Consider the following 25,340-nt stretch of genomic DNA (forward strand, 5'->3'; position numbering starts at 1 on the left):
CCCTCAAGCTGCGGTGGCTGGCGACCCCCCCCACGCACGGCCCCCCGGACCAGCTGGGAGAATTGGATCGGAGATCCCCAAGCCGTGGAGAACGGCGACTGGGGTCCCTTCCAAACACGTGGCTTCCCGGTCCGGCTGGGAACAGTGGACAGACACTTCCCCAAGCCACGGTGGCTGGCGCCCCCCCGCCACGCTTGGCGCCCCGGCCAGCTGGGAAATTTGGTCAGGCATTCCCCCAAGCCGCGGAGGCTGGCGACCTTCCCCACGCACGGATCCCCGGGCCGGCTGGGAGATTCGGATTGCACTACCCCAAGCCGCTTCGGCTGGCGACCCCCCCCTACAGCGAAGTTAAAGGAGCCACAGCATCTTTTACTGGTGGGACCCGAAGACAGATGAGCGCCATGAGCGCCACCTACTGGGCAGGATAAGAAAAACAGAGCCCAGAGATTTCACAGAAAAATCTTACAACCTGCGGGGTCTTACACCCAGGGAAATCTGATTAAATGCCCAGATGCCAGCAGAAAATAATGGATCACGCACAGAAAATTGAAAATATAGCCCAGTCAAAGGAACAAACCAACAGTTCAAATGAGATACAGAAGCTGAGACAACTAATGCTGAATGTACAAACAGAAATGGAAAACCTCTTCAAAAACCAAATCAATAAATTGAGGGAGGACATGAAGAAGACATGGGCTGAACAAAAAGAAGAAATAGAGAAACTGAAGAAACAAATCACAGAACTTATGGGAGTGAAGGACAAAGTAGTAAAGCTGGAAAAAACAATGGATACCTACAATGGTAGTTTTAAAGAGACAGAAGCTAGAATTAGTGAATTGGAGGATGGAACATCTGAATTCCAAAAAGAAACAGAAACTATCGGGAAAAGAATGGAAAAATTTGAACAGGGAATCAGGGAACTGAAGGACAATATGAAGCGCACAAATATACGTGTTGTGGGTGTCCCAGAAGGAGAAGAGAAGGGAAAAAGAGGAGAAAAACTAATGGAAGAAATTTTCACTGAAAATTTCCCAACTCGTATGAAAGACCTAAAATTATAGATCCAAGAACTACAGCACGCCCCAAAGAGATTAGACCCAAATAGGCGTTCTCGAAGACACTTATTAGTTAGAATGTCAGAGGTCAAAGAAAAAGAGAGGATCTTGAAAGCAGCAAGAGAAAAACAATCCATCACATACAAGGGAAACCCAATAAGACTATGTGTAGATTTCTCAGCAGAAACCATGGCAGCTAGAAGACAGTGGGATGATATATTTAAATTACTAAAAGAGAAAAACTGCCAACCAAGACTCCTATATCCAGCAAAATTGTCCTTCAAAAATGAGGGAGAAATTAAAACATGCTCAGACAAAAAGTCACTGAAAGAATTTGTGACCAAGAGACCAGCTCTGCAAGAAATACTAAAGGGAGCACTAGAGTCAGATACGAAAAGACAGAAGAGAGAGGTATGGAGAAGAGTGTAGAAAGAAGGAAAATCAGATATGATATATATAATACAAAAGGCAAAATGGTAGAGGAAAATATTATCCAAACAGTAATAACACTAAATGTTAATGGACTGAATTCCCCAATCAAAAGACATAGACTGGCAGAATGGATTAAAAACAGGATCCTTCTATATGCTGTCTACAGGAAACACATCTTAGACCCAAAGATAAACATAGGTTGAAAGTGAAAGGTTGGGAAAAGATATTTCATGCAAATAACAACCAGAAAAGAGCAGGAGTGGCTATACTAATATCCAACAAATTGGACTTCAAATGTAAAACAGTTAAAAGAGACAAAGAAGGACACTATATACTAATAAAAGGAACAATTAAACAAGAAGACATAACAATCATAAATATTTATGCACCGAACCAGAATGCCCCAAAATACGTGAGGAATATACTGCAAACACTGAAAAGAGAAATAGACACATATACCATAATACTTGGAGACTTCAATTCACCACTCTCATCAATGGACAGAACATCTAGACAGAGGATCAATAAAGAAATAGAGAATCTGAATATTACAATAAATGAGCTAGACTTAACAGACATTTATAGGACATTACATCCCACAACAGCAGGATACACCTTTTTCTCAAGTGCGCATGGATCATTCTCAAAGATATACCATATGCTGGGTCACAAAGCAAGTCTTAACAAATTTTAAAAGATTGAAATCATACACAGCACTTTCTCGGATCATAAAGGAATGAAGTTGGAAATCAATAATAGACGGAGTGCCAGAAAATTCACAAATACATGGAGGCTCAACTACACACTCTTAAACAGCGAGTGGGTCAAAGAAGAAATTGCAAGAGAAATTATTAAATACCTCGAGGCAAATGAAAACGAAAATACAACATATCAAAACTTATGGGACTCAGCAAAGGCAGTGCTAAGAGGAAAATTTATTGCCCTAAATGCCCATATCAGAAAAGAAGAAAAGGCAGAAATTCAGGAATTAACTGTCCACTTGGAAGAACTGGAGAAAGAACAGCAAACTAACCGCAAAGCAAGCAAAAGGAAAGAAATAACAAAGATTAGAGCAGAAATAAATGAAATTGAAAACATGAAAACAGTAGAGAAAATCAATAAGACCAGAAGTTGGTTCTATGAGAAAATCAATCAGATTGATGGGCCCTTATCAAGATTGACAAAAAGAAGAAGAGAGAGGATGCAAATAAATAAGATCAGAAATGGAAGAGGAGACATAACCACTGACCTCACAGAAATAAAGGAGGTAATAACAGGATACTATGAACAACTTTACGCTAATAAATACAACAATTTAGATGAAATAGACGGGTTCCTGGAAAGACATGAACAACCAACTTTAACTCAAGAAGAAATAGATGACCTCAACAAACCAATCACAAGTAAAGAAATTGAATCAGTCATTCAAAAGCTTCCTAAAAAGAAAAGTCCAGGACCAGACGGCTTCACATGTGAATTTTATCAAACATTCCAGAAAGAATTAGTACCAACTCTCCTCAAACTCTTAAAAAAAATTGAAGCGGAGGGAAAGCTACCTAATTCATTCTATGAGGCCAACATCATCCTCATACCAAAACCAGGCAAAGATATTGCAAAAAAAGAAAACTACCGGCCAATCTCTCTAATGAATATAGATGCAAAAATCCTCAACAAAATTCTAGCAAATCGAATCCAACAACACATTAAAAGAATTATACGTCATGACCAAGTAGGATTCATCCCAGGTATGCAAGGATGGTTCAACATAAGAAAATCAATTAATGTAATACACCATATCAACAAATCAAAGCAGAAAAATCACATGATCATCTCAGTTAATGCAGAGAAGGCATTTGACAAGATTCAACATCCTTTCCTGTTGAAAACACTTCAAAGGATAGGAATATAAGGGAAGTTCCTTAAAATGATAAAGGGAATATATGAAAAACCCACAGCTAATATCATCCTCAATGGGGAAAAATTGAAAACTTTCCCCCTAAGATCAGGAACAAGAAAAGGATATCCATTATCACCACTATTATTCAACATCGTGTTGGAGGTTCTAGCCAGAGCAATTAAACAAGAAAAAGAAATACAAGGCATCAAAATTGGAAAGGAAGAAATAAAACTGTCACTGTTTGCAGACGATATGATACTATACGTCGAAAACCCGGAAAAATCCACAACAAAACTACTAGAGCTAATAAATAAGGACAGCAAAGTAGCAGGTTACAAGATCAACATTCAAAAATCTGTAGCATTTCTATACACTAGTAATGAACAAGCTGAGGGGGAAATCAAGAAACGAATCCCATTTACAATTGCGACTAAAAGAATAAAATACCTAGGAATAAATTTAACTAAAGAGACAAAAAACTTATACAAAGAAAACTACAAAAAACTGTTAAAAGAAATCACAGAAGACCTAAATAGATGGAAGGGCATACCGTGTTCATGGATTGAAAGACTAAATATAGTTAAGATGTCAATCCTACCTAAATTGATTTACAGATTCAATGCAATACCAATCAAAATCCCAACAACTTATTTTTCAGAAATAGAAAAACCAATAAGCAAATTTATCTGGAAGGGCAGGGTGCCCTGAATTGCTAAAGGTATCTTGAGGAAAAAAAACGAAGCTGGAGATCTCACGCTGCCTGACTTTAAGGCATATTATGAAGCCGTAGTGGTCAAAACAGCATGGTATTGGCATAAAGATAGATATATCGACCAATGGATTCAAATAGAGTGCTCAGATATAGACCCTCTCATCTATGGACATTTGATCTTTGATACGGCAGTTCAGCCAACTCACCTGGGACTGAACAATCTCTTCAATAAATGGTGCCTAGAGAACTGGATATCCATATGCAAAAGAATGAACGAAGACCCGTATCTCACACCCTATACAAAAGTTAACTCAAAATGGATCAAAGATCTAAACATTAGGTCTAAGACCATAAAACAGTTAGAGGAAAATGTAGGGAGGTATCTTATGAAACTTACAATTGGAGGTGGTTTTATGGACCTTAAACCTAAAGCAAGAGCACTGAAGAAAGAAATAAATAAATAGGAGCTCCTCAAAATTAAACACTTTTGTGCATCAAAGAACTTCATCAAGAAAATAGAAAGACAGCCTACACAATGGGAGGCAATATTTGGAAATTATATATCAGATAAAGGTCTAGTATCCAGAATTTATAAAGAGATTGTCCAACTCAACAACAAAAAGACAGCCAACCCAATTACAAAATGGGAAAAAGACTTGAACAGACACCTCTCAGAAGAGGAAATACAAATGGCCAAAAGGCACATGAAGAGATGCTCAATGTCCCTGGTCATTAGAGAAATGCAAATCAAAACCACAATGAGATATCATCTCACACCCACCAGAATGGCCATTATCAACAAAACAGAAAATGACAAGTGCTGGAGAGGATGCAGAGAAAGAGGCACGCTCATCCACTGTTGGTGGGAATGTCAAATGGTGCAACCACTGTGGAAGGCAGTTTGGCGGTTCCTCAAAAAACTGAATTTAGAATTGCCATACAACCCAGCAATACCATTGCTAGGTATCTACTCAAAGGACTTAAGGGCAAAGACACAAACGGACATTTGCACACCAATGTTTATAGCAGCGTTATTTACAATTGCAAAGAGATGGAAACAGCCAAAATTTCCATCAACTGTGGTATATACATACGATGGAATATTATGCAGCTTTAAGACAGAATAAACTTATGAAGCATGTAATAACATGGATGGACCTAGAGAACATTATGCTGAGTGAGTCTAGCCAAAAACTAAAGGACAAATACTGTATGATCCCACTGATGTGAACCGACATTCGAGAATAAACTTGGAATATGTCATTGGTAACAGAGACCAACAGAACTTAGAAACAGGGTAAGATAACAGGTAATTGGAGCTGAAGGGATACAGACTGTGTAACAGGACTAGATACAAAAACTCAAAAATGGACAGCACATTGTAAAGTAATCATGTTAAAACACTGAATGAAGCTGCATCTGAGCTATAAGTTTTTTTGTTTGTTTGTCTCTTTGTTTGTTTGTGTCTTTTTCTTTTTTTACTATTATTATTATTTTTATTTTTTTCTCTATATTAACATTCTATGTCTTTTTCTGTTGTTTTGCTAGTTCTTTTCCTAAATCGATGCAAATGTACTAAGAAATGATGATCATGCATCTATGTGATGATGTTAAGAAGTACTGATTGCATATGTAGAATGGAATGATTTCTAAATGTTGTATTAATTTCTTTTTTTCTTTAATTAATAAAAAAAATTAAAAAATAAAATAAGGGGGAAAAAAAAGCAAATTGAAGGTGAGACTTTATCCCTAAATTTTTCAGCATGTATTTCCTGAGAAAATGGACATTCTAATGCATATTCATTACATCATTATCACATTAAAGGAAATTAGCAATTATTTCTTAATGTCATCTGATAAAAATTCCATATTCACATTTCCCCAAATTGTCTTGAAATAGCCTTTTAAAGCTATTTTTCCAAACCATGAACCACCTAAGCTTCATGTATTTCATTTGATTATGTCTCTTTTATATTTTTTAGTTTAGAAAACTTCTCCCATTTTGGTTTTCCCTGGCATTGACTTTTTGAAGAGATGAGATCATGTGATCTGTTGGGTGTCCCACATATTTCATCTGCCCTAATTGTTGCCTCGGAGTGCTACTGAGCTATTTCTCTAGCTTTGTATATCCCATGCATTAGAAGTTAAGTCTGATACCTAAATTGGATTTAGGTTCAGTATTTTTGGCTGAAGTGTCCTGTATATGTTGTAAACTTCATTACATTACATCAATAGGCATTTAATTTCAAGTTTTCTCTCTGGTTATAATGCTAAGTTTTGTTTAAAGTGGTGACTGCTATCAAAGACCATAAAGATGGGTGGGCCACGATGGCTCAGCAGGGCAAAGTTCTCACCTGCCATGCTAGAGACCCGGGTTCAATTCCCGTTGCCTGCCCATGAAAAATAAAATACATAAAGATGCATGTTCCTAAACTTGTTCATAAGGAACATGTTTTTGCCTTTTACAATTAACAAGTTGCCTGTGAAGTGAGAATTTAGGAACCACACAAATACTTGGTTTTCAAACAACCTTTTACTTAATGTTTTAACATATTTTCATAATCCCTGCCTGAATCGCTTTTTTTCCCTAAGAGTTGAAAAAATTCTAATTTTGTAACTTTGAGTGTTCTTTCTTGAAGAAAAACTGACATCTTTACATCACTGAATCTTTTTTCATTTTTGTCTGACTTAAAAATATTTCACTTTGTTATTGGAAATTTGTGTGGAGATATTAGAAATCTCAGGTTATGCCTGGTTGTCAAGTTCAGATTATTTTTTGTTATAAAACAGGTAATTGAGGGGATGCAAAGGTAGTTCCATGGTAGAATTCTCACCTGCCATGTGGAAGACCTGGGTTTGATCCCGATACATGCACTTCCCCCCAAAAAGCAAACTAACAAACAAACAAAAATTCAACAAATGGTGCTGCAATAACAGGATAGTCACATGGAAAAATAATGAAATGTGATCCCTCCATACAGAATGCAAAAAAAAAGTAGGTAATTGAGAATTCAGGTAGTATATGTACACATCTGAAAATTCTGCTGTTAGAAAGTACCAACTTTTTAAAGAACAAGCATTTTCACTATGAGAAACATTGTAGGTTTGGGTGTAGGAGGGTCAAATTGACATATTTCCTTGTCAGATACACTGAAATATTCTTCTTAAGTAAGTATATAGGTGAACTTACTTACATGTGTATGCTTCTATGAGAGGCTATAAGCATAGTGGATAAAAGCTCCATTTAGGAGCCTCACTGTCTGTGTTTGAATCAGAGTTCCACCATTTACTACAAAATTTGGTAATATTTATACATAGTACTTAATTTCTTAGTGGCTTAGTTTCTGTATCTTTAAGATGGAGTAAGCATTCAATACATGTAATTCATTCCTCACAAGAACATTATGAAGTGTGAGTACTACTAGTATTATCATCTGTACATTACAGATGGGAAAACTGAGACAGAAAATAATTTGTCCAATCACACAACATTAAGTGGGGAAACTGGGCTCCAGAGCCTAAACTCCTACCCATTATGCTATACTGCCAATAAATGGCCTACACACACACAGAACCCTCTAATATTTCCTACCAAAGTAGCACTGCTACTATAGGAAAAATGAAGGATGTGCATTTAGAACATCTCCACAGATGTTCTAAGAGGCAAGAATGAAATGACTCAGGAAGCTGGATTAAGGGCCCTGGCTTAGATTTTGGATAGAAAAGCTACCCTAAAAGGGTAACCATCCCTAGGAGTGACTTTCTATTATCATTTCATCCCAAAATGCCTGAAAAATAATCTTTTTAAGTGGTCACTTATTAATTTAAAAATTTGTTGATCTAAACTATAAATAAAACAGGAAAATAAGCACAAGGCTAAGTTAGAGAATGGTAATAATAATTGAAATGATTCAATCTGTTAATATTTCTGGATCTACAAAGGAGAATTAATAACACTATGCCTTAGCATATAGAGTATGAGATTCAGATGACACAGACTAACCTTAGTATAAGGGAGCAGATATTCTAGAATGGGGATCCTTCCCCCTTCTCTATGAGCTTTAATCTAAAAACAGTTCATACAATGCAGAAGTAAGCAGCTGTTTAAGAAAAATGGGTAGTATTCCCTCTTCATTCATACGACTAATCTTTCTTCCATCTTTCAGACTTGGCAATAAACTCTGATTTACATTTTTCATTAAGTGTAGATCTTCTCAGCCAAAGTCAAATGAAGAATGAAATGACCTGCTAATTCAAGCAAGAAAAATCTCAGTTCCTTGCCCCCAAGAATTTTCAAAAATTAATGTTTTAGTATGACACCTGATCATTATATTGATATTTCTTTCCGTCTCCAGTGTTTTGGAGCAGCTAGAAGGGAAAACCTAAAATTGTGAAACTGTAACCCGTATCAAACTCTGAAATCTTTCTATAACTACTTGTTATGATATACTTTGAAATATTTTGCTTCTTTGTGTCATTCTATTTCACAATTAAAAGTTAAAAAAAAAAGATGGAGTGAGTAATAATATTTGTTTCTTTGGGTTGTTACAAGGGATAAGTAAGTTAATATGTGTAAAGTGTTTAGTACAGTGCCTGGTACAGAGTAAGCAATTATGTAAATATTAGCTGCTATGGTTATCATTATCCAGTATACAGGTAAGATTAGGATTCTACTTGAGTTCATGACTTCAGCAGTTAAGTATGTTCACCTTTCCTCTGTCCTTCCTCTCAACACCCCTGCACTGCTTTCTTCTTTTTATTCAAAATGTTTATTAACATTAAACATTAAATGTAGTATAATGGAAAAGAGCATAGACTTTGGAGTTTGATAAATGTGGACTAAAACTTTGGCTTACCATGTATCTTGGCCAAGTTGCTCACTCTCTCTCTAGCCTTCAGTTTCCTTATCTGTAAACTAAGAGTAATAATAGTTAATACTATTTCTTAAGATTGTTGTGAGATTCAGTAAGGTAAAGTGATTAACATAGTGTATAGCACATTTAAATTTTTGCTGTTTTTGGTCATCTTCAAAGTTGTTATCATTATCATTATTGTCGTCCTATGTCCTTATCTGTAAAATTGAGATAATACAACGTGCTTGGTAATATTGTTGGAAGATTAAATGAAATAATATATGTAAAGTACTTATTATGATGACCAAGACAGAGTGTATATCCAATAAATGCTACAAGGTTCTATATGATTATTTTATATAAACTATTTTATTGTCTAAATAAAATGGTTTTACAAAAATATTTTATTTTTAAGCAATTATTTTTAGAAAAAAACAATTGATAACTAAAAAGCGGGAAATAATCATTGATTATTGAGCCTCGGTTTCAGTGTACTACTCTTTATTTTCAGAGTGGCAGGCAACATACTACCTTTTCAGCAGAGTCAAGTCGGAGCCTTTTGATCTGTCTACTATGGGTTCTCAAGAATGCAGATGAGACAGTTCTACAAAAGTGGTTTACAGACCTCTCAGTTCTACAGCTAAACCGGCTATTAGATTTGCTTTATCTCTGTGTATCTTGCTTTGAGTACAAAGTAAGTAATTATCATACCATTGCAAAGAATAATAAGAAAGGTAACAGTGTTGGAAAAGGAAAAAGAAAATTTCCTCAATACCTCGTCTTTTCTAATGTTTAAATTTTAGGGAAAGAAAGTATTTGAAAGAATGAATAGTTTGACCTTTAAGAAATCAAAAGACATGAGAGCAAAGCTTGAAGAAGCTATTCTTGGGAGCATAGGAGCTAGGCAAGAAATGGTACGTCGAAGCCGAGGACAGCTTGGTATGTAAACATTATCTTCTTCTGGCGAAAATATTTTAAATTTCTTTAAACTCTATATTATAATGTCGTTGTTGCAAGCCTTTAATGAAAATTCTGTACTTTTAAAGAGCATTCATTTCATATGTAACTTTTAACCATTTCTCTGCAGGAATTTGTTAAATTCTGCTTAAAATAGAATGAACATACTTCCTGATTTGTTCTGAATATTCTCAGTTTATGCCTGTGTTCTTGTGTGAATATTAATAGCATATAGTGTCTTGGTTTTCACATTTAATTAATATACCTTAGATTTAAGGCAAGGTTTTTGCCCATTAAGTTCAAAAATCAAGGAGAGAAAACAGTTTAGTAGTATTTGATGACCTAGTCCTAATCTCAGGTCTGTTACCCAGTAGCCATATAACGTTTGTCCAGTCACTTAATCTCCCACCTTCCTTTTCCTCTCCTACTTGCTATTGTTATGAGAATGGAAAGATAGCATAACTTAGTGGAGATCATGAATGTATATATATTTTGTAAATTCTGAAGTGGCATACAAATGACATTACTGCTGATAGCTTCTTAAGGTAAGTGATAGGACTTATATCTGTGTACATGACATTCTAGCAGTCCAATATATATTTCTTCACTTAAGATATGAATATATATATGCATGGATATTTTCTAACCCTTGTTTCCTGTTACACAAAGGATGTTGGCATAATGTTTATTTATTTAGCTATCTTATGCTATGTATAAATGTTCGGAATTTAAAAATGAATAAAACACAGGGCAGTGCAGTGGTGGCTCAGTGGCAGAATTCTCATCTGCCATACCGGAGACCCAGGTTCAATTCCCGGAGCCTGCCCATACAAAAAAAAAAAAAAAAGAAGAAGAAGGTATAGTCTTTGCCTTTGAGGAAATTAATAGAGATCATTTTTTCATGTGAGTTATATACAGTTTGCAATATGCATCTTGGCTTTCTTTACTTTTTTTTTTTAATGTTTTTTATTGTGAAACAGCATATATACAAAGCAAAGAAAGAAAAAGCAATAATTTTCAAAGTACACGTCAATAGATTTTAGAGTTTGTTATGAGTTACCATTCCATTCTTTCAGATTCTTCCTGCTAGCTGCTCCAAAACACTGGCGGCTAAAAGAGGTATCAATATAGTGATTCAGCAGCCATGCTCATTTATTTAATCTGATTTTCTCTGTAATAACTCCTCCTTCTCCTTTGATCTTTCTCCCAATCTATAGGGACTGTAGGCAATGCCCATTCTGATTTTTTAATAATGAAAAGGAGTATCAACATATACTAGAGGGTAGGGTGATATAATTAGATGATAATCTTGGAGAGGCTGGACCCGATGGGTATCAGAGTTTATCTGACCTAGGAATCCTCTGGAAATTATAGGTTTCAGAAAAGCAAACTTAGTGCATGAAACTTTTATAGAGTCTCGGTTCAAACTCTGGTGTTCTTAAGAGTTAACAGGAGTGATGTTCGTTGGTGTTTAGCAACTATGGCTATTAGCACTATCTAACTGAAGCATGCATAAGAGTAGCATAAGAATAGCTCTTAACCTCTTGTTGCTCAGATGTGGCCTATCTCTCAACCAACATGGCAAGAAAATTCACTGCCCTCCCTGTCTCTGCGTGAGACATGACTCCCAGGGATGTAAACCTCCCTGGCAACGTGGGATAGAAATCCTAGAATAAGCTGGGACTCAGTATCAAGGGATTGAGAAAACCTTCTCAACCGCAAGAAGGAAAAGAGAAATGAAGCAAAATAAAGTGTCTCTGGCTGAGAGATTTCAAACAGAGTCAAGAGGTTATCCTGGAGATTATTCTTAGGCTTTATGTAGATATCCCCTTTTTAGTATAAAGTATATTAGAAAGGCTAGAGGGAAGTGCCTGAAACTGTAGAGCTGTGTTCCAGTAGTCAAGTTTCTTTGAGATGATTGTATAATGATACAGCTTTCGCAAAGTGACTGTGTGATTTTGAAAACCTTGTGTCTGATGCTCCTTTTGTCTACAGTATGGACAGATGAGTAAAAAATATGAATTAAAACTAAGTAATTGGGGAACAAATGTTAACATAAGTTGGGCAGAGGGAAATACTCGTGGTCAATGAGAGGGAGGAGTAAGGGCTATGGTATGTATGAGTTTTTTCTTTTTTCTTTTTATTTCTTTTTCTGGAGTGATGCAAATGTTCTAAGAAATTATCATGGTGATGAATATACAACTATGTGATGATATTATGAGCCATTGATTGCACACCAAGTAAGGAATGTTCATATATTAAGAATGTTTGTGTTTGTATGTGGTTTGGTTTATCAATAATAATTTTAAAAAAAGAATAGCTTCTTGACCATTTCATCACTCTTAGCCACTGATGTCTTATTTTATTGCACTTCTTTCCCCACTGTTGGTCAGGAAGGCATTATTGATCCCACAGTGCCAGGGCCAGTCTCAACCCTGGGAGTTACGCCCCACATTGTCAAGGAGATTTCACCCCTGAATGCCATATCCCATGTAGAGGGGAAGGTAATGATTTTCATTGCAGAGTTAGGCTTAGAGAGAGGCCACATCTGAGCAACAAAAGAGATTCCCTGGAAGCAGCTCTAGGCCTCATTATAGGTAGTCTTAGCTTCCCCACTATAGAAATAAGTTTCTTAAGAGCAAGCCTCAAAATCAAGGGCTAGGCCTATTTTCCTGGGAGTTCCCAATGGTTGAGAGGGTACCTGGGGTTTCCCAGATGTTAAAGTTTAATAGTTTCTTTTTTTTTTCCTTCAAAAACTCAAAGGACACTACAAATACCTTTTAATTACCAGCCTACCATAGTCTGAGATGTATCCAGGTATTACATTTAAGCTGTACAGAATTAGAAGGTCTCATTCCTGTACTGGAGTCCAGGAGTTGTTTAAATTAGCTATCCAAACAAGTTGATTTAGAGTGTGTGTTCAAGAAAATTTAGATTCTAGTTAAAATAAATGTCTCTCCCTTTGGTCTCCTAGGCGAAGATCCTAGAGTGCATCACTATCATCTTTTACACTGTATTCTGATTTACTATAGTCACAGCCAGATTGGCTTCATTTTTATCTCTAATTGAGGCCTGATCTCTTTTTCAGTTACTTTAACTGTTATATATAGCTACACTAACTTTCAGGAAGGCAGCAATCCATTTCTAGGTCTTAGGTGTTCACAGACTTACTCAAAGTTTCAGGGAAATATCAGCTAATACATGTTAGCTATCTCAGAATCTAGAAATACACTTACAACTTCACAGTAAGTGAGGCTGCTATAAGGGCTTACAATCTAGACCCCAATTTTCTTATAAGTATTTTCTGGAAGAGACCTTAGCATATTTGTTGTTTTGTTTCTGGCTTATTTTGCACAATACAAGTTTATTCAATTCATTGCATGCCTTTCAATGTCCTTCCTTTTTGTAACCGTACCATATTCCATCTTATATATGTATCACAGGTCGCCGTTCTGTTTCTTTCTTTATGCCCTTTGGCTCCATCCCTCTACTGGGCATCATGGATAATGTCCAAAATAAACAAACCATGCATTATAGTATCCTCACTTGGTTGTACAATCAGCAGCACTCTCAATTTTAGATCATTTTCATTGCTCCATAAAGACAGAAGAACAGACATATACAACCTCACCGAATACAAATCAAAACTACTCCTTATCACTTGTTCCTCCCCCATAATTTGTTCTCCCTAGTAGTACTGTGGAACTTTTGATGTCTACCTATTAACTGCCATAGAATGCATTTTTAGTTTTCCCCCTATATCTCTGTACTATTGACTCTTTGTCTAGTATCAAGCCTTTAAAATAGTTCGTGCCAGGTGGTGCAACGGTGGCTCAGTGGCAGAGTTCTTGCCTGCCAAGCCGAAGACCCGGGTCGATTCCCAGAGCATGCCCATGTCAAAAAAAAAAAAAAAATAGTTCATGCCAGAATTTATTTATAATTGTAGATTGAATCAGTGGAATACATGGTACCATACTTCCCCTTTCAATCATATTCACCTCCAATATGTCAGTGTTACTTATAATCCCACCACTTAGTTACCATCACTTCTAGTCATGCCCTTGCATTTAATTTCAACCTCATTGGGTAGCCTTTCCCCCATCTCTAGCTTTTGTATACCTCTAGGTCTGCTATATTCTACAGTATAACCTCTGAGCTTACCTACAGTATCTGTCCTTTTTGTCTGACTTATTTCACTCAACATTATGTCCTCAAGGTTCATTCATGTTGTTATAAGCTTCGGGACTTCATTTTGTCTTACTGCTGCATAATATTCCATCATATACCTATACCATATTTTGTTTATCCGCTTTCTTTGCTGATGGGCACTTGGACTGTTTCCACCTTTTGGCAGTTGTGAATAGTGTCACTATGAGCATCAATGTGCAAATGTCTGTCCATGTCATTACTTTCAGCTCTTCTGGGAACCATACCAAGTATTGGTATTGCCAAGTCATAAGCAACCTAATATTTAGCTTTCTGAGGAATCACCAAACTATTTTCCACAGCAGCTGCACCATTATACATTCCCACCAGCAATGAATAGTGTTCCAGTTTCTCCACAGCCTCTCCAACATTTGTAAATTTCTTTTTAATAGCAGCCATTCTTAGACCTCTAAGGTGATATCTCATTGTCACATTCATTTGCATTTCCCTTATAGCTAATAAAAGTGAGCATTTCTTCCTGTACTTTTTAGCCATTTGTATTTGCTGTTCAGAAATGTGTTTGTTTATACCCTCTATCCAATTTATAATTGGGTTGTTTGTTCTTTTGTTGTTAAGGGGCATGATTTCTTTATGTACAGAGGATTTGAAGCTTTTATCCAATATGTGGTTTCCAACTCATTTCACCCATTGAGTTAGCTACCTCTTCACCTTTTCGACAAAGTCCTTTGAGGCACAGAAGCTCTTGATCTTAAGGAGTTCCCATTTGTCTTTTTTTTCTTTCGCTGCTTGTGCTTTAGTATATTATATTTTATATATTTTATATTTTAATAAACTACCTTCCTATTACCAGATCTTGAAGATGTTTCCCTACATTTTCTTCTAGAAGTTTTATGGTACTGGCTTTTACATTTAGGTCTTTAAACTATTTTCAATTATTTTTTGTGTGGATTGTAATTTTTCATTCTTTTGGCTATAGGTATACAAATCTGCCATGCCCATTTATTGAAAAGACTATTCTGTTCTAGTTCAGTGAATGTGGGGGTCTTATTGAGGAACAATTGTCCATAGATTTTGTGGTCTATCTCTGCACCCTCGATTCAATTCTGTTGGTTAATACTTCTATCTTTGTGCTAGTACCATGTTGTTTTGACTACTGTGGCTTTATAGTAAGCTTTAAAGTCAGGAAGTGATAATCCTCCCACTTTGCCCATCTTTTTTAGGTTATCTTTAGCTATTTGTGGTCTCTTTCCCTTCCAAATAAATTTGATAACTACTTTTTCCAAGTCTTCAAAGTAGGTTGTTGGAATTTTGATTGGTATTGCATGGAATCTGTAGATCAATTTGGGTAGAACTGACATATTAACAACATTCAAGCTTCCTATCCATGAACATGGAATGCCTTTCCATCTATTTAGGTCATTTTTTATTTCTTTTAGCAGTGTTTTGTAGTTTTCTTTGTACAAGCTCTTGACATTCTTGGTTAGGCTTATTCCTAGAACCTGATTCTTTTGGTCACTATTTTGAATGGAATTTTTTGGTAATAGTCTCCTCAGATAGGTTATTACTTGTATATAGAAGCATTACTGATTTTTTGTACGTTAATCTTGTATCCCACCACTTTGCTGAATTTGTGCATTAGCTCAGGTAGCTTTGTCATAGGTTTCTCCGGGTTTTCTAACTATGGGATCATGTCATCTTCAAATAATAAGTTTTACCTTTTCCTTTTCTATGTGGATACTTTTTATTTCTTTCTCCTTTGTAATTGCTCCAGCTAAAATTTCTAGTACAATGTTGAATAATAGCGGTGACAATGGACATCCTTATCTCATTCCCGATCTTAGAGGAATGATTTCAATCTCTCACCATCAAATATAATGCTGGCTATGGGTTTTTCATGTATGCTCTTTTAGGATATTGTGAAAGTTTTTCAATTCCTACCTTTTGAAGTGTTTTTATCAGGAAGGGATGCTGAACTTTGTTGAGTGCTTTTTCAGTATCAATTGATATGATCATGTGATTTGTCCCTACCAATTTGTTAATGCAAATTGATATTACATTGATTGATTTTGTTGTGTTGAACTACCCTTGCGTTTCTGGTATAAACCCCACTTGGACATGATATATAATTTTAATGTGTCGTTGGATTTGATTTGCTAGTATTTTGTTGATAGTTTTTGCATCTATGTTCATTAGGGAGATTGATTTGTATTTTTCTTTTCTTGTAGCATCTTTACCTAGGTTTGGTATTAGAGTGATGCTAGCTTCATAAAATGAGATTGGTAGTGTTCCTTTTTCCTCAGTTTTCGGTTGAATTTGAGCAGGAGTGGTGTTAGTACTTTTTGGAATGTTAGATAAAATTCTCCTGTGAAGCTGTCTGCTCGTCGGTTTTCTTTGTGGAAAGATTTTTGATGACCGATTGAATCTCTTTACTTGTAATCTGTTTGTTGAGATCTTCTATTTCCTCTTGAATCAGTTTAGATAGTTTGTGTGTTTCTAGGAATTTGCCCATTTCATCTAAGTTGTCTAGTTTGTTGGCATAAAGTTTGTTCACAGTATCTTCTTATGATTTTTAAAATTTCTTCAGGATGCATAGTGACCCACCTCTCATTTCTGATTTTGTTAATTTCCATCCTCTGTCTTTTTTTTTCTCTGTCAGTCTAGCTCGCAGGCTGTTGATTTTATTGATTTTCTCAAAGAACCAGTTTATGGTTTTGTCAACTCTTTCTATTGTTTTTTTGTTCACCAGTTTGTTTATTTCTGCTTTAGTCTTTGTTATTTCTCCTTTTTTATTTGATTAGAGTTTAATTTGTTGTTCTTCAGTTTCTCCAGGTCGTATGTGCTTATTCTTGTTTTTAATATTGCCACTTAGGGCAATAAATTTCCCTCTCAGCATTGCCTTTGCTGCATCCCATATATTGTACTCACATTATCATTCATCTCCAGATATTTACCAGTTTCTCTTGCAATTTCTTCTAGACCTCTGATTGTTTATGAGTGTGTTGTTTAATCTCCATATGTTTGTGAAAGCTCTGATTCTTTGGTGATTATTAATTTCCAGCTTTATAATGTTGTGGTAAGAAGAAGTGCTTTGGATCATTGGAATCTTATTATATTTATAAAGACTTATTTTGTGTCCCAGCATATGATCTATCCTGCAGAATGCTCCATGTGTGCTAGAGAATGTATCTTCTCGTGTTTTGGGGTGTAATGACCTATATATTTCTATTAGGTCTACTTCATTTATCACATTGTTTACATTTTCTGTTTCCTTGTTGAGTCTGTCTGGTTGTTCTATCTATAGTAGAAAGTGGTGTACTGAAGTCTCCGCTGTTATTGTTGAAATGTCTATAGCTCCCTTCAGTTTTGCCAATGTTTGCCTCATGTACTTTGGAGCTCCCTTATTAGGAGCATAAACATTCATGATTGTTATTTCCTCTTGATGAATTGTCCATTATTTTTAGTATGTAGTGCCCTTCTTTACCTCTTATGACATCTGTACATTTAAAATCTATTTTATCTGATATTAATATAGGTACTCTTGGTTTCTTTTGGTTACAACTTGAATAGAACATTTCACTTTGTCTGTTTGTGTCCTTGGGTCTAAGATGTGTCTCTTGTAAACAGCATATAGATAGATTATATTTTTTTATCAGTTCTGCCAATTTCTTTTAATTGGTGAGTTTAGTACATTAACATTCAAAGTTATTATTTTAAAAGCAGTTCTTGAATCTACCATCTTATCCTTTAGTTTTTAATTTGTCAGATCTATATATCCTTTTCCCTCTCTCTTTTATCCTTTCGGTTATTGTTACTGGAATCTTCATTTCTGTGCCCTCCTTCAGACCTCCCTCTTCTGTCTTTTTTTTTTTTTCTGACAAGACTCCCTTTAGTATTTCTCATATGGCAGGTCTCTTATTGTTAAGTTCTCTTAGTCTTTTTGTTTGTCTTTGTAGATTTTCATTTCTTTCTCAATTTTGAAGGACAGCTTTGTGGATAAAGAATTCTTGGCTGAAAGCCTTTCTCATTCAGAATCTTAAATATATCATGCCACTGCCTTCTTGCCTCCATGGTACCTATTGAGTAGTCCAAACCCAGTTTTATGTATTTTCCTTTGTATGTAGAAGATCACTTTTTTCATGCTGGCTTCAGGACTTTCTGCTTCTCTTCAACATTTGACAGTTTGATTACTGTGTGTCTTAAAGTAAACCTATTTTGATTTCTTCTAGTGTGGGGTTTATTGGACTTTTTTGATTTGCTTATTTATATCTTTTATAAGAGTTCAGAACTTTTCCCCAATTATATCTTCAACTAGCCTTCCCAGCCCTTTACTTTTCTCTTCTACTTCTGGGACATATATATGTGTGCCTTTTGCTGTCCATTGTCTCCCTAAGATCCAGTTCTATTTTTTCTGTCTTTCTTGCCATGTGTTCTTCTGTGTCCTTTAGTTTGCTTGTTCTGTCTCCTAGCTTATTTATTCTTCTTTCTCCTTTGAATCTGCTATCGTGTGTCTCTAGTATATTTCTGATTTGGTCTACTGTATCTTTCATGTCTTTGAGGTCTGCCATTTTTCTTTTTAATCTTTCAAATTCTTCTTTATGCTTTTCTAGTGTCTTCCTGATGTCCTTTATTTCTTTATAATTATTCTTGAATAGTTCTGGATTCTGTATCCTCTTCTGTGTTTTGATTTGGTTATTTGGCTCGGCCATTTCTACCTGGATCTGTGTGTCTTTTGTGATTTTCTTTTGTATTGGGGGCATTTGATTATCTTAATAAGGTTATTTTGGAAGTTGATTTCCTCCTCTGTCTAAAATTTTGTATTTACTCGGTTTTGTGTTGAAGGTTTCATTTTGCACTTGGTTTGTCAGTGATTCCCTACCAAACCAAGGCCCAGATCTCATATAGAGGATACGATTCTACTTGAGGACCTATTAAAAGCTAGGCAAGGTTGCAAGTGTAGTTCAGTGGCAGAACGTTTGTCTGTCACATAGGAGACCTGGGTGTAGTTCCCAGCCCATGCAGCCAACAACAACAACAAAAAGAGGAAATAAAATAGGATAACATACCTCAGCAATAGTAGTCCTGAAGTAAGAAGACTCCTCAAGATATATTAGGAATGAACTTAGACTGGTGCCCATAGAAGGGAGAGAAAATAAAAGAAAAAACTAATTATAAAAAAAATAAATACATAAAAATGTGTATAGGTAAAAATACATTAATAATAATCAAAATATATAGAAAAATATATATATATATATTTAAAAATACCTAGGCACATAGTGAGTTTGCCAGACTGCACTTACTGATTCTTCTCAGTAGGAGGCCCTCCTGAGGTACCTCTTCCCCTCAGGTCCTCCCATCCCTGACTGCAGCAGCCAGCCAAGAGGATGGTTTGCATGAGCGAAGGGCTATTCCCAGCACATGGCGGTAGGAGGGCCGGTTCCAGTGCATAGGAGCCGATCACAGCTTCTGCAGTAGCAGCTGATCACAGCACCCAGCAGATCTGCTGTTCACCACACCCTACAGGATAGCTGTTTGCAGCATCTGGCTAGATGACTGCTACCAGTGCCCCAGGGATGGCAGTTTTTCTCAGTGAAAGGCTAGGTGCTTCTCTCGGCTTCCCACAGGTGCTGTTGACTCCAAAGCCACTTGGGGAGGGTTCCCCATCCGGTCTCTGAGGCAGGATGGAGTCAAGAGACAGTCACTTCCCTCAGATCTGCACTTCCCCACGCACCACCACCCACCTCCATTGGAGGTCAAGGCCAGTCAGAAGCCCCTGTTTTCCCTATCCTGATCTGCGCACATCTCCTCCCTGTAAAATGTTAAAGACCCTCTTTCTTCTATCACTCACCTCCCAGAACTGCAGTGCAGTCACTTTTTTCCCATTCTCTGTCTTTTTCTATGGAGCAGGTGCAAATCCAGCCTACCCTACTTGACCATCTTCCAAGAAGTCCTCTGGGTTTCCTTTTATGTCCTTTATTATATAAAACAACCCTATTAAATTTTTTTTTTACTGAGGTCTTTTTTTATGACTAAAACTTCAAGGATAAGTATTCTCATTTTTAGATAAACTAAAACTCAAAGAAGTACTTACCTTTTCCAAGATCATATCACTAAGTGGCATTTCCAAGATCTTTTGACTTCCAGTTTAGTGTTCTTTGTCTTATATCACCACTCTTTGAAATGTTTCTGATTGTAAAGAGTGCAATTCTTAACAATGGATATTTGTTACATTGCTAATCCTGTGGCCTCAGGACAGCTATCATTGTTTGAATATAAGAATTGATGTTTTTGTGTTAAGAAAATTAAGCTTTTGTGTTCTTCTACATTTGAACATCTAAGCTAAGCCATCTAATGGTAGACATTCTTAACTAAGGAGATGAAAGACTTATTTTGTGGAAAAAAAGTTAATGATGAAATATAAATAAATCCCAGAGACTTAGTTTGTTAAATGTTTTATATTATGTAATATTTTATATCTATTTTGTTTTCTTTCTCAAAATTTGTTAAAATTAGAATTTCAAAGCAAAAAAAAATGGGAAACGAAAGAAAAAGAAAAGAAATCAGAAGAAACATTCAGACACATTCCTTGTTATATACTAAATATTTGTTTTTCAGTATTTTTCTCTGTTTGAGCTCTGAATTTTTAGTTTCACTATTCTTCCATCCACCCAACCAAATTTAAAATCTCATCTTTTTTTTTTTTCATGAGCAGACTCGGAGAATCAAACCCAGGTCTCTGGCATGGCAGGTGAGGGTTCTGCCACTGAGCCACCATTGCACCCACCCCTCATCTTATTTTAAAAGTCCTAGTTGTCTAGTTCAAAGCCTGTATTAATTCCATCATTTAAATGTATGTTTGTTTATTTCTCCACAATTCTCCATGCCTCTCCACTTCTAATGGATTTGTATGAATCAGTTCTATTGCTTATACCCTTCAAAGGTGTCCTTGCCATTCATTTTGCTTGTAGTTCCAGAAACCTCTTGGGAGAAAGCTACCTTCTCCCTCTTGTCCTGCCTAATGTAGACCCAAAGGAAGAATCATTCTTATTTTGTTTATTTACTAAAAAACAATGTAGGGCGGGCCACAGTGGCTCATTGGCAGAGTTCTCACCTGCCATGCCTGAGACCCAAGTTCTATTCCCAGTGCCTGCCCATGTGAACAAAAAACAATGTATTGGGCTCTTCATATATACCAGACACTTTGTCAAACCTATGCATAAGTAGTGGACAAGATAGACATCATCTCTGTTCTTAAGTACCTTATATTTTTATGGTCACATGCACCATGAAGAGAAATAAATTAAAAGGATACGAAGTGTTGGAGAGTGGAGGAGGACATGTCTGAGGAGGGACTGATGATTGGCCAGAGCCCTGAATGAAGAGTTAATTATGCAAAAAATTGTGAAAGATCAATCAGGTAGAAGGGAGAACAAAAATTGCATAGGTTCTAAATCAGGAGCATGTATAGTATCAAGGAGTAGCTATTAGAACAGAATAACTGCAATGATGTAAGCAAAAGACAAAAAGTAGTAGAGAATGAGAATTTTGTAGGACTTCAAAAGCCTTGGTAAAGATTTTGAATAAAATCAATGTTAAAAACTTGGCTTATTTTTAAAAGTGTTTTTTATATTCAATGCAGCAAAATACTGCATTGAATATAAAAAATTGTCACTATTTTGAAAATTTTAATAAAAAGTAGTTGTTAACCAGGTTTTCCACTTGTATGTTAGGATTAGAGGCTATGTACAAAATTAATACCATCCTTTATATATTTGCAAATATTCATACATTGTAGTCCAGCAAAACAAGTTTTTTTAATTTGTTGTAAAATTTATTTGACAGAGAGAAGTCCATCCGGAAGTGCCTTTGGAAGTCAAGAAAATCTGAGGTGGAGGAAAGATATGACTCACTGGCGTCAAAACACAGAGAAACTTGATAAGTAATATAACCTTACATTCTGTGTTAGTGATGGCCTTTTTAGATTTTAACTGTAACAAAAAATAATTAATTTGATGTTATTTTTTATATGTGTTAGATATTCAAATGTTAGAAAACAAAGTCATTATATTTAATTTTTTAATTTTAAATATAAAAAGGTTTGTGGGGGAAGCAATTTTCATTGTAGTATGGTAAAACAAATGGTTACATTTTGAACCACATTTTCCTCAATAAATCCTTTTGGAAAAGGATTCACATCTATTTTCTGAACATATTTCAGGTCTCATACTGAACTCAATCTTTCAAAGATTATGGAGAATTAGAAAGCTGATATTCAGTCTAACCTACTTTGCCATCTTCCGCTTGCTGTGTTTTGAGGAAGAATTTGTAGTATTTTCCTAATTATTTTTCTTTTTTAACCATTTTGTTATTTTTGTGTTTCTTTACAAAATTTCACTGTAAATTTTAAATTTGAGCATCATGTATGCTTTTCTCATTTAACTCCAAGAAAATGTAAATTCATGAAGTATTCTCTTTAATGGAGGCAATAAACAGACTTGCAGATCTAAGAGCTTTGAAATTTAACATCTAGTATGTCCTTGTACTTTCAGTTCAATTTATGTGTTGTGTTTTCTACTAATATATATTGTATGACTAATGTCAACTTTACCCATGTACCTTATAAGGTTATTCTTAATTTATAAAAATTTAATTATAGAATTCTTAAATTGCGATGTTCAAGTAAAGCACTTTAATACAACAAATTGTTATGTTTGTAATGGGTGAATACATTCATGTCTTCCTGAAAAGTTAAATTATCTCCTGAGAGTAGATGTATCAAAAATTTTGGGAAACTGTATGCAAACTTAGAAAAAAAACCTAATTTTACTCTGAATAAATCATTAAAATCCTTTCAATACTGGTTTATCTGAAGCAGCCCTAAGTACAAACTCATACAGCACCACCTTGTGTCAGTGTCAGTCCTATGTGTGCTGCACATCTGGTTAAAAGCTTATGCTTTTAGTGGCACTGTGGTTCTGTGATGGGGTGAAAAATATGTTTACTGCTATGGTTGACAAAATGAAGAATAAAATAAAACAATTTTAATATGTTAAATGTCTTTTTCCTTATTATTATATTCTTTCATTTAGACAAATATTGAATATAGTTTCAAGCTTTTTCATTTCTATAAATCCTTACGTGTTTTTTGAATTATGAATCTACTGGGTTTTTTTAAAAGTTCAACATCATATCTGACAATATTTTGTATTAGGTCAAGAGCAGAGATTGAACACGAAGCACTGATTGATGGAAATCTGGCAACTGAAGCAAACCTAACCATTTTGGATACATTAGAGATTGTTGTCCAAGTAAGTAACACAAAGAAGAGGAACTTAATGTACAGATTTGGTAAATTTGGGGGGTGGGGGGCAGCCATATAATTTTAATTTTGAACCAAAAGTTCAATTCTAAGCATTTTGTGATTCTTTTACTGTAATTAAAAATTTTATCTACTCCCACAGCTTTGACTATTTATTCTGTAAGAATGAATATAAAACCTGTATCTCTCCATCTCTCTACCCTTTAAGATTTCATCCTGCATTTCCAGATGTCCAGAGTATTTATAGTTGGATGTTCTGTCAACATACCATACTCAACTTGCATGTATAGCCATAGCTACAAATAGATGGAAGCTGGGTTATTTAGAGCCTTCTCCATACCACAGCAATTGTTTTAGGCTCTTTATAATTATCTAACTTAGTTTTAATAATAGCCCTTTAGGTAGTAATTATCTTGTTAGTAACAATAATGGTCCATTTGATCCTCAAAAGAAATTCATGCAGTTGAAACTACTAATATCCCCGTCTTGTAAATGAGAACTTTGAGGCACAGAGATGTTGAAGAATTTCCTACGATCCATATCTAGTAAGTAGAGGAGCCAGGATTTAAATCAATTACTGAGACATGTCTACTCCATTCCTTTTCTGTTACTACCACTCCTAAGTTCTTGTTTGAAAGCTTATACAGTAGCCACCTACTTCATGACAATCTTCTTTTTTTTTTTAGCAGTTTTATCCATATTATCCATCCAAAGTGTACAGTCAGTGGCTTTCAGTCTAGTCAGAGTTGTGCATTCAGCACCACATTCAATTTGAGATCATTTTCATTGCCCCAAAAAGAAAAGTCCCAGACCTCTTAAACCTGTCTTATTATTGACACTTAACATTGGTACAGTGCCTATGTTACAGTTGATGAAAGAATATTACCATATTACTATTAACTATAATCCACAGTTTTTATGTTGTTTTTTCCCATATACCACTGTTATTAATACCTTGTGACAGTGACATACATTTGTTCTAATTCATGAAAAAATATTATATTTGTACAATTAACCACAGTTATCATCCGCAACAAGGTTCATTATCTTATATAGTCCATTTTTATCCTCTAGCTTTCCTTCTAGTAACATACACAACCCTAAACTTCCCCCTTTCAACCACAATTACACCCATTGTTCAGCATCGTTAATTACACTCACAATAATGAGCTACCATCACCTCTATCCATTTCAAAACCTTTACAATCAGCCTCATTAAAAATTCTGCACAAACTATGCATCACATCCTCATTCTCTGTCCTCATTCTGTCTCCTGGTAACCTATACTCTATTTTAACTTGATGATTTTGCTCATTATGATTAATTTATATTAATGAGACCATACAGTGTTTGTCCATTTCTTATTTCACTCAACATCATGTCCTCAAGGTTCATCCATGTTGTTGCATGCATCAGTACTTCATTCCTTCTTACAGATTAATAATATTTCATCTTATGTATATATATATCTTGTTTATCCATACATCTCTTGATGGACACTTCAGTTGTTTCCATCTTTTGACAATTGTGAATAACGTGGCTGTGGACATCAGTGTGCAAAATCTATTTGCATCCCTGCTTTCAGTTCTTTTGAGTATATACCTAGTAGCAGAATTGCCGGACCATATGGCAGTTCTATACTTAGCTTCCTGAATAATCAATCACCAAACTGTCTTCCATAGTAGCTGCACCATTCTGCATTCCCACCAATAGTCAATAAGTGTTCCTATTTCTCCAACATCCTCTCAAGCTCTTGTAGTTACTTTTTTAATAGTGCCTAGTCTAGTAAGTGTGAAATGATGTTGTGATTTTGATTTACATTTTCCTAATAACTAGTGATGTTGAGCATCGTTTCACTTGCTTTTTTAGCCGTTTGTATAGGCCCGTTGGAAAAGTGTGTATTCAAGTCTTTTGCCCATTTTTTTAATGCAATTTTATTGAGATATAT

At 35.5% G+C, this 25,340-nt stretch overlaps 1 protein-coding gene across 6 annotated transcripts in view; it reads left to right on the forward strand.

Annotated features, from left to right (window-relative positions):
* The window catches only part of DOCK7 (dedicator of cytokinesis 7), a 444,028-nt gene that overhangs the window by 294,739 nt on the left and 123,949 nt on the right, over window positions 1-25,340 (forward strand). For all 6 annotated transcript variants that reach the window (XM_077149435.1, XM_077149436.1, XM_077149437.1 and 3 more), the window contains 4 exons: window positions 9,461-9,643; window positions 9,753-9,888; window positions 21,916-22,012; window positions 23,285-23,381. In XM_077149435.1, coding sequence (XP_077005550.1) covers window positions 9,461-9,643; window positions 9,753-9,888; window positions 21,916-22,012; window positions 23,285-23,381 — 513 coding nt within the window. The remainder of the gene's footprint in view (window positions 1-9,460; window positions 9,644-9,752; window positions 9,889-21,915; window positions 22,013-23,284; window positions 23,382-25,340) is intronic.

The sequence above is a fragment of the Tamandua tetradactyla genome, chromosome 2 (assembly GCF_023851605.1).
Source record: "Tamandua tetradactyla isolate mTamTet1 chromosome 2, mTamTet1.pri, whole genome shotgun sequence".
NCBI lineage: Eukaryota > Metazoa > Chordata > Mammalia > Pilosa > Myrmecophagidae > Tamandua > Tamandua tetradactyla.